At 44.2% G+C, this 12611-nt stretch overlaps 1 protein-coding gene across 2 annotated transcripts in view; it reads right to left on the minus strand.

Annotated features, from left to right (window-relative positions):
• LOC119972507 (peroxidasin homolog) overlaps window positions 1-12611 on the minus strand; it is a 674574-nt gene that overhangs the window by 297897 nt on the left and 364066 nt on the right. For both annotated transcript variants that reach the window (XM_038809326.1, XM_038809327.1), the window contains 2 exons: window positions 5027-5098; window positions 1215-1384 (listed from right to left, as the gene is read on the minus strand). In XM_038809326.1, coding sequence (XP_038665254.1) covers window positions 1215-1384; window positions 5027-5098 — 242 coding nt within the window. The remainder of the gene's footprint in view (window positions 1-1214; window positions 1385-5026; window positions 5099-12611) is intronic.

A 12611-nucleotide genomic window follows, 5' to 3' on the forward strand; every position in this document is an offset into this window, starting at 1 on the left:
AATTGTCGAACATGTTTCATCTTTCCAAGAACCTAAAGGTTAAGTTTCATGAAAATACGCACATAAAATTTCTTCCTGATATGCAAGATGAATTATAACATGAAACAGGGAATAGGATATTTGTCTACATTCAAACACCACGGATTCGCCGACCACCCCGCCGGGCCGGAGAATCACCGGGGGGGGGCGGCGTGAATCCCGCCCCGCTGCCCCGACTGCCGGATTCCCTGGCGCCGGTTTTTCGGCGGGGCGGGAATCGCACCGTTCGGGTGCCGTTGGCAGTGCCTCCCCGGCGATTCTCCGGCCCGCGATGGGCCGGGTGGCCACCCATTTTCGGCCTGTCCCGCCAGCGTAAATTACACCAGGTCAGCGGGACCTGGCTCTGCGGGCGGCCTGCGCAGTCCTCTGGGGGACACGGGGGGATCTGGCTCCGGTGGCCTGGCCCGCGATCGGGGCCCAGTGACCTGCGGGCGGGCCTGTGCCGAGTTGTCTTTCCCTCCCCGCTGGCCGGTGTAATGGTCCGCCATGACCGGCATGGAGAAGAACCCCACTGTGCAGGCACTGGGTTGACGCCAGCACACGCTGGCGGTCCCGCGCAAGCGCAAACTGGCGCCAGCTGGCGGAGGCCCTTCGGCGCCGGTTAGCATGGCGCCAAGCCCTTCGGCGCCAACTAGCGTGGCGCCAACCCCTCCAGCGATGGCCTAGCCCCTGATGTTGCGGAGGATTCCGCACCTTCCGGGCAGGCCGATGCCGGAGTGGTTCACGCCACCACTCGGCGCCGGTATGGCCCGCACCGCCGGTTGGGGAGAATATCGTCAGACGTCTTTAATATAGGCACTAACCATGGATTGTGGACCACAATGCTGTACACCCATTATTATTGGAAAAAGTTGTTTCTAAGATAGTATTTAACGAAGGTGAAATGCTTAATATTTAATCAGTGTAAGTGGAGAGGTTTTGAGTGATTTCAAATATTGTCTGACACTTCAAATTAGTAAAGTATTTCAAAAAGATCCAAAAAAAATTTCCTCAGAAGTATAAGCCAAAATAATTGGCATTCAAAGTTATTTAAATAGCATTGATGGTTTAATGAGTTTGGTTTTATTTCTTATTAATTCATCTTCTCTCTTCCACATGCAACTTTGTAACTAATAAAAGGTGTAATTTAGTGCTGAGATGTAAAAGAGATTGTCTATAATGCTGATGAAACTTACCACAGTTAAACTCATCTGTTGTTACTGAGGCAACTGATCTTCCCTGTAATTTCCTGGGATATTCGCATGTTGCAGCTGCTTGAGTGTTGCTGCTTTGGGCATAGTTATTCAGTAATTCTCCCAACCACATTAACTGACAATCACACACCAGGCCATTGGAGTCCAAGCGGCTGTAGTCATGTAAAAAGAAGGACAGAATTAGTCTATCTTATAGAATTTTGCAACAAAATTTTTTCCATTTTGCTATTGTGGTGAATCACATTCCGCGTAATTCACACTGTTGTCATATGATGTGCTGTATTCATGTTAGCTCGGTATACGAGCAGTTGCGCGGCTCTGCGCGTAGGGGGAGATGAGGAGTTTGTACTGGGCTCCACCCTTGGCTCCGCCCATGGCTCCGCCCATGGATGCTCCCACTAACCGGAAGTATAAAGCTTTGCAGTCGTGAGCCTGCCTGCCAGTTCATCACGTCGCAGACAGGCTCTGTTGTAAGACTATTAAAACCACTGTTCACTTCCAACCATGTGTCTTGTGAATTGATGGTCACATTAGCTATTATCATCAATTCAATCTTCTTTTCACTTTCCAACAATATTAGCCCTTTTCTTTCCACTCTCCAGAAGTGGGACCATTAATTATCAGTGAAGATTCTCAGGCTATTTGCCATTATGTCGCCACAGCCAAGCTCAGTCCTGAGTTCACCTGATTCTACATGCACATTTCCCACAGGCACCAGAGTATAGTGATTAAGATTGAGAACTCTGGCTCCAATTTCAACCTTCCCTAATACCAGGTTAATTTGAAGTCTCCTACCACTTGCTCACTGAAATTAGTTAATGTGGTACTGTGCAAAGATCAAACCTGGTCAGCACAGTATAGCTGCTCGTTATGTTAACTCATTATGCTATCAGCAAAATTCTGAGCTTCTTTCTTATCACAAATAGAGAGAAAACTATCCTTACATGATATTTGAGGCCAGAGATTTGCATTGAAAAATGCTCAGTGCTCCATTATTTAGTGCTCTTGTCTGGTCTAACTCCACTCTGATTGGTGAGCACGGTCATATAACAAGTTTAGATAAATTCTGCTAATTCAGAGTTATGAGTGTGGAATTTCCCTGACATTGTTCTATGGGATTTGCTATTCTGAAGCAAGAATGGGTGACAAAGTCCAAAGATATGCAGGTTAGGTGGATTGGCCATGCTAAATTGCCCTTTAGTGTTCAAAGGTTAGGTGGGGGTTACAGGGTTGCAGGGGAGTTGGCCTAGGTAGGGTGCTCTTTCAGAGGGTCAGTCCAGACTCAATGGGCCGAATGGACTCCTTCTGTACTGTTGAGATTATTTTTCCAAGCTTTACCTCTGGGTAAGTAAAGGAAGTAAAGTAAAGGAAGAAAAACAAAGAAAGCAGATAAAAGTTGAACTCACCACCTATAGAATATTTACTTCTTAAAACAACTGCATCTTTGGAGGAAGAAGGCTTTGGTATGTACATGTTTTTTTATTTGTTCATGGGACGTGGGCATCACTGGCTGTGCCAACATTTATTGCCCGTCCCTAATTGCCCTTGAGGGGGCAGTTGAGAGTCAACCACATTGCAGTGGATCTGGAGTCACATGTAGGCCAGACCTGGTAAGGATGGCAGGTTTCCTTCCCGAAAGGACATTAGTGAACCAGATGGGTTTTTACGGCAATCGACAATGGTATCATGGTCATCATTAGACTTATAATTCAAAATATTTATAGAATTCAAATTTCACCATCTGTAGTGGCGGGATTTGAACCTGGGTCCGCAGAGCATTACTCTGGGTCTCATGTTTACTAGTCCAGTGACAATACCACAATGCTACCGCCTCCACATATGTTGAAAGAGCCAATTGAAGCTAGTGGAATAGTAAGTCTTTGGGTGAAGCTCATGCTCAATCTAAACATCAGCAAAGACCAGATCAGTTCAATGGCCTCTTTATGTGCTGTAAATTCTCTGTAATTCTATGTGTTCAAAATTATTCTCTGTAATTCTATGTGTTCAAAATAATCGGCGGATTCTCCGTTCCTGAGGCTAAATGTTGTGCCAGGGAAGGATTCATGGAGTTCCATGACATCTAAACCAGCGCCCACACCTGGACTGGTTTAGCGACTGTTAAAGGACTTGCACAGGCCCCACGTGGAACACAATCGATTCCAATGTGAAATGGTGCCGGATTTGGCAGATTTGTGATTGACACACAGGAGGCTGACGAGCTGCAGTTGCATATACACACTTCACTCCCCACATACATCATCCCAACCAACAAGATGCCACTGGTTACGCTGGGGCACGCCCATGGCCTGGGGGTGACACCCATATGACCTGTGGCCCTAAGTTCACAGTCGGCAGTCAGCGGCAAACGCAGCTGCATGGCTGCCTTGCAATGGTGTTCCATGCCAATCCACCCCGGCCCCACAGCCTACCTCCTAGCCATCGGCAATTCACCCTGGTGGTGGCAGAGAATCACAGAGGCCCCGGAGAATACCGGTCAGACCCACCAATGATATGCCAAGGGTGTTTACTATACGTGCGGAGTGGAATGCATTGACGCCACTGTCGAGGCACTGGAGAATTGTGATTTGGCTTGAAGCTGGCACCTGTCAAACCCGATTCACCACCCAATCGCGTTTCCCGATTCAGCTGGAGAATCCTGCCCAATATCTTTAAAAAGGCTGCTGATAAACTATGGTTGTCAAACTTGATTTGTAATGGATCAGAAAAAAAGGTGAGGTTATTGGCGCTAACTGTTACTAATGTACAGGGGAACACCAACTTTAGACAAAGAGCAGATGTGTTCGTAAAAGTTGCTGTCTGAGTCGTGTCATTCTACCCTTAGCTTCCCAAGAACTTCTCTTGCTAGTGGATCACAAGCAGCATACATTGTATATCATTAAGTTGCTGTACTTGTGCAATAAATAGGAATTAAACACACCACAGATACTTAGGGTTGGTAATCTGTGGGGGAAACATATCTTTAACATCTTTCTGGCATTTAAAATTAACTATTACAAGTGTGGATTCTCATTCATTCACGTTTGGAATTTTTCATGGAGGATTTTTTAAAATGTTAAATTTAAATGTCAACTTTTTCCTTCTTTTCTGTCTCTTTTTTCTCTCTCAATCTAACTTTTGCTTTCCTCTCTTTAATCTGATCTAAAATTGAGTTTGGCCCCTGTAATTCACCCTCCTTTTTAGTCCTTCCCCTCTTGCTTGTTTCCCAGTCTGTTTATGGATAAACCTTGTTGACTCAGGTCCCACATGAATGAATGAAATGAAATGAAATCGCTTATTGTCACAAGTAGGCTTCAAATGAAGTTACTGTGAAAAGCCCCTAGTCGCCACATTCCGGCGCCTGTTCGGGAGGCTGGTACGGGAATTGAACCCGCACTGCTGGCCTTGGTCTGCTTTAAAAGCCAGCTATTTAGTCCACTGTGCTAAACCAGCCCCTTCTGTTTTCCTCTCTGTGCTGTTATTTGCTTACATTTTTAACAACTTTGTGAGCAAATAGTTTTGAGCTGAAAGTTACAGGGGGAACTAACTAGTGACAGAAACTGTTAAATGCCCTGCTATAGAAAAATCTAACCCAGTACAACGTAAAAATATTATTGGCAAATCTAGTATTCCAATTGTTTCCCACGTAATGACAATGCCTGCACCTGTATAGCAAATCAGCAATTCAAACATCTCAAAGCGTTTACGGAATATATGATTCAATTGAGTAAATTGTGAGGTTGGCAAGCAAAAGTCAGGTCAATGTTGATCAAGTAACTAAAGATTGCAGCACTTACAGTCGTTTCAGTGAATTCAAATGAGAGAAGGTTCCAGCAGGAATTCTTGATATTTTATTATTGTGTAAGAATCTGAAAAATGAACAAGACAAGTTAATAACGAAAGGAATCAGTTTTTGCATCTAATTATGTCATTTTTTTCTCATGCAATATACTTAATAATTATATTTCTCTAAAATATCTGTTTGGTTTACTGTTTCTACTAGGTTCCCTTTAATCTCACTGTCTAATGAAAATTGCCTGTGGTTAAGAACCCCGCTGATGTTAAATGTGAGAATATCCCAACTTGGAACTTGGAACATCAGTACTTAGTGGTGTATATTTTTTATTTGGTATATTGTGAGAAAAGTATGTGAACCAGGGTGGAATAGCCCAGTCATTGTGCGAACAATTAATAAAGAATATTTGTTAACTTAAAAAGAAAAAAACACATGACAGAAAGGTCTATAATACACTACAACATGTAAGTACACGGATGGCTACACATAGAATTACAGGAAATTACCACTTGGTTCCAAGTACTTAGGTAATCTGAACTCTGAGACGCCCTTTTTCCCCAAATAATATCCAATATTGTATAACTCTATGAGCTAAATCCAGCAAATAATTACCATCCACAGGTAATGTGGCCACATTTGGGAAAACCCGTCTTCAGTTTCAGCAAAGGTGAAATCTGCTTGGTTCGAATTTTGAAATTAATGGCTGCCTGTTAAGCAAAACTTGTTTTCGGGAGATTGTTTCTGCAGTTGGGTGAGGCTGATGGTAGCTGTGTCTGTGATTGTCTCTATCTCCCTTTTTCCTCAGTCATTGTGCTGATATATACTACTTTTCCCTCTGATGTTATCCATACTGTGAAGTCGGCTTTTTGCATATAGTTGCCAATTTCCTTATCTCTCCACTTTGAAGTTACCTTTTCTATATTCCCATTGTTTTCTTCTATTCACTAGGTAAACTTTTCTCACAGATCTGCGAATTCGCATCTCAACATTTCTTCAGGCATATCCCTGTTTTATTTTAGAATATCCCAATTTCATTTTCTTTTCTTAAATTTCCCCCAATTTTTAACAATGGCTGGAATTTAGTGAAAACATTAATTGCTGTGGACTTTAGCCTCATAATCTAATCTTCCAGCCTTGGTCAATTAAGAGTTGTAAAAGAGTATGACATACAGTCAGTTCAATATAAGTCTGCCATTCTCTGATTAAGTGCCAACTTTATTCATTTGATAACACTCACCTCTAAATTCATGAGTTCAAGTCCCACTCAAGATCACTTTTTTATTAATTCAAGGGATGTGGGCTTCACTCACTAGACCAGCACTCATTGCCCTTCCCTAATTGCCCTTACAAAGGTGGTGGTGAGCTGCCTTCTGGAACCACTGCAGTCTTGAGCAAATAATCTGGGTTGACATTTTAGCGTGTTGTATTGTCAAAGTTACTATACTATACTGAGATAATAATTGCCACTTTATTTAGCCTCGGGAGTTTCTCTTCACCAAGGCTGCACTTCAGCCATTTCTTGCTGGCGAGCCCAGCAGAAAAGGCTCCTCACAGATTGGTGCGCCATTTTGTCTGGATGCCCTGATCTCTCTCTCCCCCTCCCCTCCCCTTTCAGCCTATCTCATTTTTGTTCCCTTCTAGGAGGCCCCCAGGAACACTCCCTCAGTGCCCCTCCGCCTGGTAAGGCACCCCTGGGCTTGATCCCTGGCAGTGCCAACCTGACATCCTGGCACTGCCAATCTGGCACCCTGTTAGTTCCCCTTCCAGCCTGACAGTGCCACCCTGCCCTGTCCCTTACCACCTATAATGGCCTGGAGGGTTCCACCCTAGGTGCCATCATGACTGGTCCACATTTGTGGAAACCAGTACTAAAACCCTCGAGCGGTCTCCTAGGCGTGGCCATTAGTTCCAGGGCGCTGCAGAATCCCACAAACGCATAGGCTCATTTAAATATGCAAATTGTGACAACTTGCAAAGTGAGGCGTTCTGAGCGTCACAAATCTCGCGAGAGACCTCTCATGAGATTCAACCAAGTTGGGCACGACGAGGCTGCTAAATCGCACCCACTATTTATCTGTTCTGATTGATATAAACAATTCCACGGCCTATTCAACGAACAACAAATATTACCCTGGTTTCCTTGACAACACAAACAAAAATGGAATAAATTGTTATATGTAGGGTCCTATTTATCTATTTAATAGAAGTGACTGCACTTCAAAATCATTATTTGTATTACATTTTGGAATATTTCTGAGGCGCATAATGAGGGGCGAAACAAAAAATGGTCTTTCTGTCGGTATGATGTGTATCTGACCTGACAATTTCCTACATGTCTTATTTGAAAGATGAATTGGGGGACATCTTCAAATTCAGACCAAATTCTGTACCAATGGTTCCACTGACCACTCCCGAGATCATTGGCTTCGGTGATAGATTAATGAAAGTTGTTGTGATCTAATTTTTGTCAATCCAATATAGATACCACAATCATTGCTAGCTTCATAAAGAGATTCTATTTTCTGGCTTCTAATGATCAACATTTCGTTCTAATAGTAAATATATGTCTTCTTTATCAAAAGGAACTCAACATTTCTAAATGTCTTGTGGTAAAACTATGCCTCCGTTTGTTTGAATGATCTCAGGTTTAGCGTAGCAAAACAAAAACTTTGTATTCTCTTTTTGTACTACTTAATACATTCACATAAATAGCAACCTCTCCATTTTGCAGCTCAGGCCACTTTCAAGCAGCTTCCAACCAATTCATCGCTTTTGATGGGTAGTCACTATTGATATGCAAACTAAAAATATCCTTTCTATATTGTTTTAATGGTCAGAAACCAGATTAAAATAGTTCCATGAATGACTGTGTGCAATACTACAAACAGTTATTGATGAAAACGCAGTCGTACTCTGATTAAAAATAATACGGGGATAGAGCTAAGTTAACGGTATATATTGGTCCAGACCTTCTGATTGTCGAAGACCAGGGGTGGAATTCTCCGTCCCGCCGGACCAGATTTCTGGTGCAGTGCACCCCCGGGATTCTCTGTCTCTTCAGCCGGCCAATGAGGTTCCCCAATTTCGGCAGCCCCATGCCGTCGGGAAATCCCTGTGCTGTCGGCACAACAGAGAAACCTGACAGCGGAGAATCCAGCCACAGACATAAAACCTAAACTGTGCGTCAGGACCCCACGGATATCCGGACACCCTGACCTCAGTAGTAATTGTCCAGTAGGTTTGTACTTCTGAAGGACAAAGCACCTGCTCACTGGGACCCTCCGCGAATGTTTCTGATATTGGGTTAGAGAGTCAGAGATTTCGGATAATTGCGATATACGTACCTGAACAGTTACCCAGAAAATGTTAGAAAGAAAAATCTCAGTCTAATTCCTGGGAAACTATGCAACTGATTTTCCCCACTCCCCCACCAGCCCTCCCCCCCCCCCCCCACCCCCAATCACTCATGCTAATACTCCCAACTCCCTCCTCGAACCTCCAAAATACCCCTAACCTCAACTAATCTCTGACTCATCACATCTACCCATTCCTGACCTGATATAACTACCTTCACGACCAAACTTGAATAGTTCCTGATCGGAATCTCTCCTGACCCAAACCAATTACTCTCCTACACATCGACCTGCCACCCTACCCACTTGCTACTCAATGCACCTGCCACTGAACCTACCTGCCACCCTCGACATCTGCCACCCGAACCCACCTGCCAACTTACCCACCTGCCACCCTACCTCCAGCTACTCTACCCCCTGCCCACCTTCCACCTTATCCACATGCCACCCTATCCATTTGCCATACAACCCATCATCAAACCTAACCATCTTACACCCAGCTATCCTAGCCACCTACCATTCCATCTATCTTCCACCCTATACCTTGCCCACTTATCTGCCCAATCATACATACATAACACTGACCTCACCTCCCCCCCCCCCCGCCCCAACTCACTTACTCACTTAGCTCCCCCGCCTACCCACCCTGCAACCTTTGCCATTCACCAATTCATTCATTCCTTAATATTCATCCATTCGCATATTCGCTAACATTCATATTGGACATTTAAAAATTCCCTTAAGGCAGCAAGAAACATAAAAAGGGGGCATGGCCTTAATCTCCTCTCCAAAGCTCAAGTGCTGTGATGATGCTCTTTGCGTGACTGAAGGCTCCATATTTTTGAGGAACCCAGCCTTGGAACACCCAGCCAGACACGCAGAATGACATCATGGTGCAGAAAAGCAGGAGTGGAACAACAATCCAACAATTATTGCCGCTTAGCAGAAGGTTCAGGCCATTTATTGTGTCTTGCAGTATAGTTTGCAAACTTTTTCATATTATAACAAAAATGGAATCTAGCTAGTGCTATTAGAGTCAGACTTCAACCTTGAGACTAACTAAAGCTTTGATCACTTGACTTAAAGAAAATAAAATTCCAAAATTAAATCTTAAATTCTAATGAATTTACTTCTAGATTCTACCATTTACACTGCTGGTTTAGCAGCCTTTTCATCTCCTCCTGTCAGTCACTTATTCCTCTTCCAATCCTGCTGTGTTTAAAATTCTCTTTACCTCATCTTTCCATCTCGTCTTAACCCTTACTCTTCTCCTCCTTCCTAGCAGTCCCATGTCCATCACTCACCTCATCATATATTTTCTCTCTTTCTCCGCAACAGATAATGATAAAATTTCAGTTTCTTCTTAGTTACTTTCTTCGATGCTCCCACAATCTTCCCTGACCCCATGATTGAACCATGGAACCACAGAATTCCTACAATGCAGAAGGCCTTTTGGCCCATCAAGTCTGCACCAACCCTCTAAAAAAGCACCTTACCTAGGCCCACTCTCCAGCCCGATCCCCATAACCCCACCTAATCTGCACATCTTTGAACACTGAAGGGGAACTGAGCGAGGCCAATCCACCTAACCTGCACATCTTTGAACACTGAAGGGGAACTGAGCAAGGCCAATCCACCTAGCCTGCACATCTTTGGACTGTGGAAGGAAACCGGAGCAGCCGGAGAAACCCATAAAGACACGGGGAGAACGTGAAAACTCCACAGATAGTCATCACCCAAGGTCGGAATCAAAGCCGCGTCCCTGGCACAATGAGGCAGCAATGCTGTGCCACCGTGCTGCCCTGTGCTGATGTGCTGGTTCCTGATTTTGTCCTTTCTCATCACTCCATACAGCCATCTCAGTGTTATTAGTATCCAGTCATTGTGTATCTCTCCTAGATGTTTCCCAATCTTCTGCATGATATGACAAGGCTGATCTCACTACTCTCTTGTAGATTCTTCCTTTCAGTTTCAGTGCACTGCACAGGTCCACTGCCCCTCTTTAAATTTTTCTGGCCAGACTTAATCCGTTGAACAATTTCAATATCCACATATGCATCTTCTGCCACCACTAACCCAAGGTGCCTGAAATCACTCACGTTCTCCAAGTCTTCACCCATAATCTTTGCACCTACATTCGAATGAATAAAAACACAAATTGCTGAATGGACACTCTCAACAAGTTAAGAAATTCTGTTGAGGGAGCAGAGGAATTAAAGTCTTTGGTGTAAGTCCTTCGTCCCTAACTCTACATCGTAACACTGCTACGTGTCAATAAATAAACAAATATCAAATCTTAGCTTTATCTGTCCTGGTCTATTTAAAAATACAGTAAAAGCATTGTGATGGCTTTATTTAAAAATTATAATAGAGTAGAATCTCACAGAATTATAGACTCCGTACAGTGCAGAAGGAACTCATTTAGCCCCTCGAGTCTGCGCTGACCCTTCGAAAGACCACCTACCTAGGCTCAAACCCCTATTTTATCCCTGTAATCCAACCAACCTTTGGACATTTAGGGACAATTTAGCATGGCCAGTCCACCTAGCCTGCACATCTTTGGACTGTAGGAGGAAACTGGAGCACCCGGAGGAAATCCACGCAGACACGGGGAGAACGTGCAAAAGCCACACAGACAGTAACCCGAGGTTGGAATCGAACCCAAGTGTCTGGAACTGTGAGTCCGCAGTGCTAACCACTGCGACACTCTGCTTCCCCAGTAGGTAATCTTCATATTATATTTTTTATTTTATCGAGTCACTGTACATTAATGTGTTCTATAATCTATACACACAATGGGTTAATGTAAAATTAACAAAAGATTTAGGTTCAGGGCAAAACTCATGAACAAATTACTACATAATAGGCATTGTAAAGCCATTGATCCTTTATTTTCCAACATTGTCTAAAAGAAATGCAAGAAAGTTGTCAACGTCTATACATTTACATTGGGAGTATCTCAACCATGCAGATGGAGTGGATGGGCTTGTCAGAACTCATGCCTGTCAAATTTTTGCATCATTATCCAATCTGTTGACTCCAGGTTTACTATGCTAACTTTTGCAAAATTATTGCATTTGTGGCAGTTTCAAAGCAGAAGAAATTTGCTGCTCAATTTGTTCAAATCAAAGGCTGAAAAATGTGACAACTGAAGATATAACCATTAGTCAGTTCAAATAAGCTATTCTTGCTCAACCGACTGCTCCCTGGATTTCTCAGTGCAGGCAGTCCTCAACTTTATCATGTCCAAGTTATGACAAACTGCTCTTACAACGTTTATAAATTGACACCTTGTTTCGACTTTCCCACAATGGTTTTGACTTTACAATGCCACATCTGTGGCATTCATTCCTACTCAATCGACGTTCGGTTGCTGTTTGGACACATTTTCACAGTACTTGGTGCCTTTTATTTTTTCCAAACGCTTTCCTCAAATTTAAGTTTCTTTGCCCGTAATAATGACAGAAAAGCAAAACTTTGGTGCAAGAGATGTGGCGGGACAGAGTATCTGGTGCATCGCGCCCCCGCCGGCAGCTGGATCATCCACCTACCAGCTGGCAAATGGGGGGCTCGATTCTCCGCACTCACGCCGGTTCGGAGAATAGCGGGCCACGCAAATTTTCACGGCGACGCTGGTCGGACGCCCTCCCGCTATTCTCCGAACCCCGCACAAACTACACGTCGGGATTCCCGGCAAAGGCCTCAAACGCGCCCCCGACACGACCAGAATCGCTACTTATTGGCCCCCCGCGATTCTCCGGCCCGGATGGGCCGAAGTCCCGACGTCATCACGCACTGTTTTCACGCCTGCTTTTCAAGTTCATCAACCAGTCGTGCTGGCTGACGAGAGCTTCGATTAGGTGAGCGCACCGCTCAGCGCACTGCTGGAGTCTGGCCACAACGGGGAAGGCATCCCCGAGAACGGGAGGGGGGTCCAGAGCGGGGGGGAGTGGGGGAGACGGAGGGGGGAGTGGGGGGGACTGAGGGGGGATTGGATTGGATTGGATTGGATTTGTTTATTGTCACGTGTACCGAGGTACAGTGAAAAGTATTTTTCTGCAAGCAGCTCAACAGATCATTCAGTACATGGGAAGAAAAGGGAATTGAACAGAATTCAAGAAAATACATGAGAATACATAATAGGGCAACACAAGATATACAGTGTAACTACATAAGCATTGGCATCGGATGAAGCAGACAGGGTGTAGTGTTAATGAGGACAGTCCATAAAAG

Source organism: Scyliorhinus canicula, chromosome 10 (genome assembly GCF_902713615.1).
Source record: "Scyliorhinus canicula chromosome 10, sScyCan1.1, whole genome shotgun sequence".
NCBI lineage: Eukaryota > Metazoa > Chordata > Chondrichthyes > Carcharhiniformes > Scyliorhinidae > Scyliorhinus > Scyliorhinus canicula.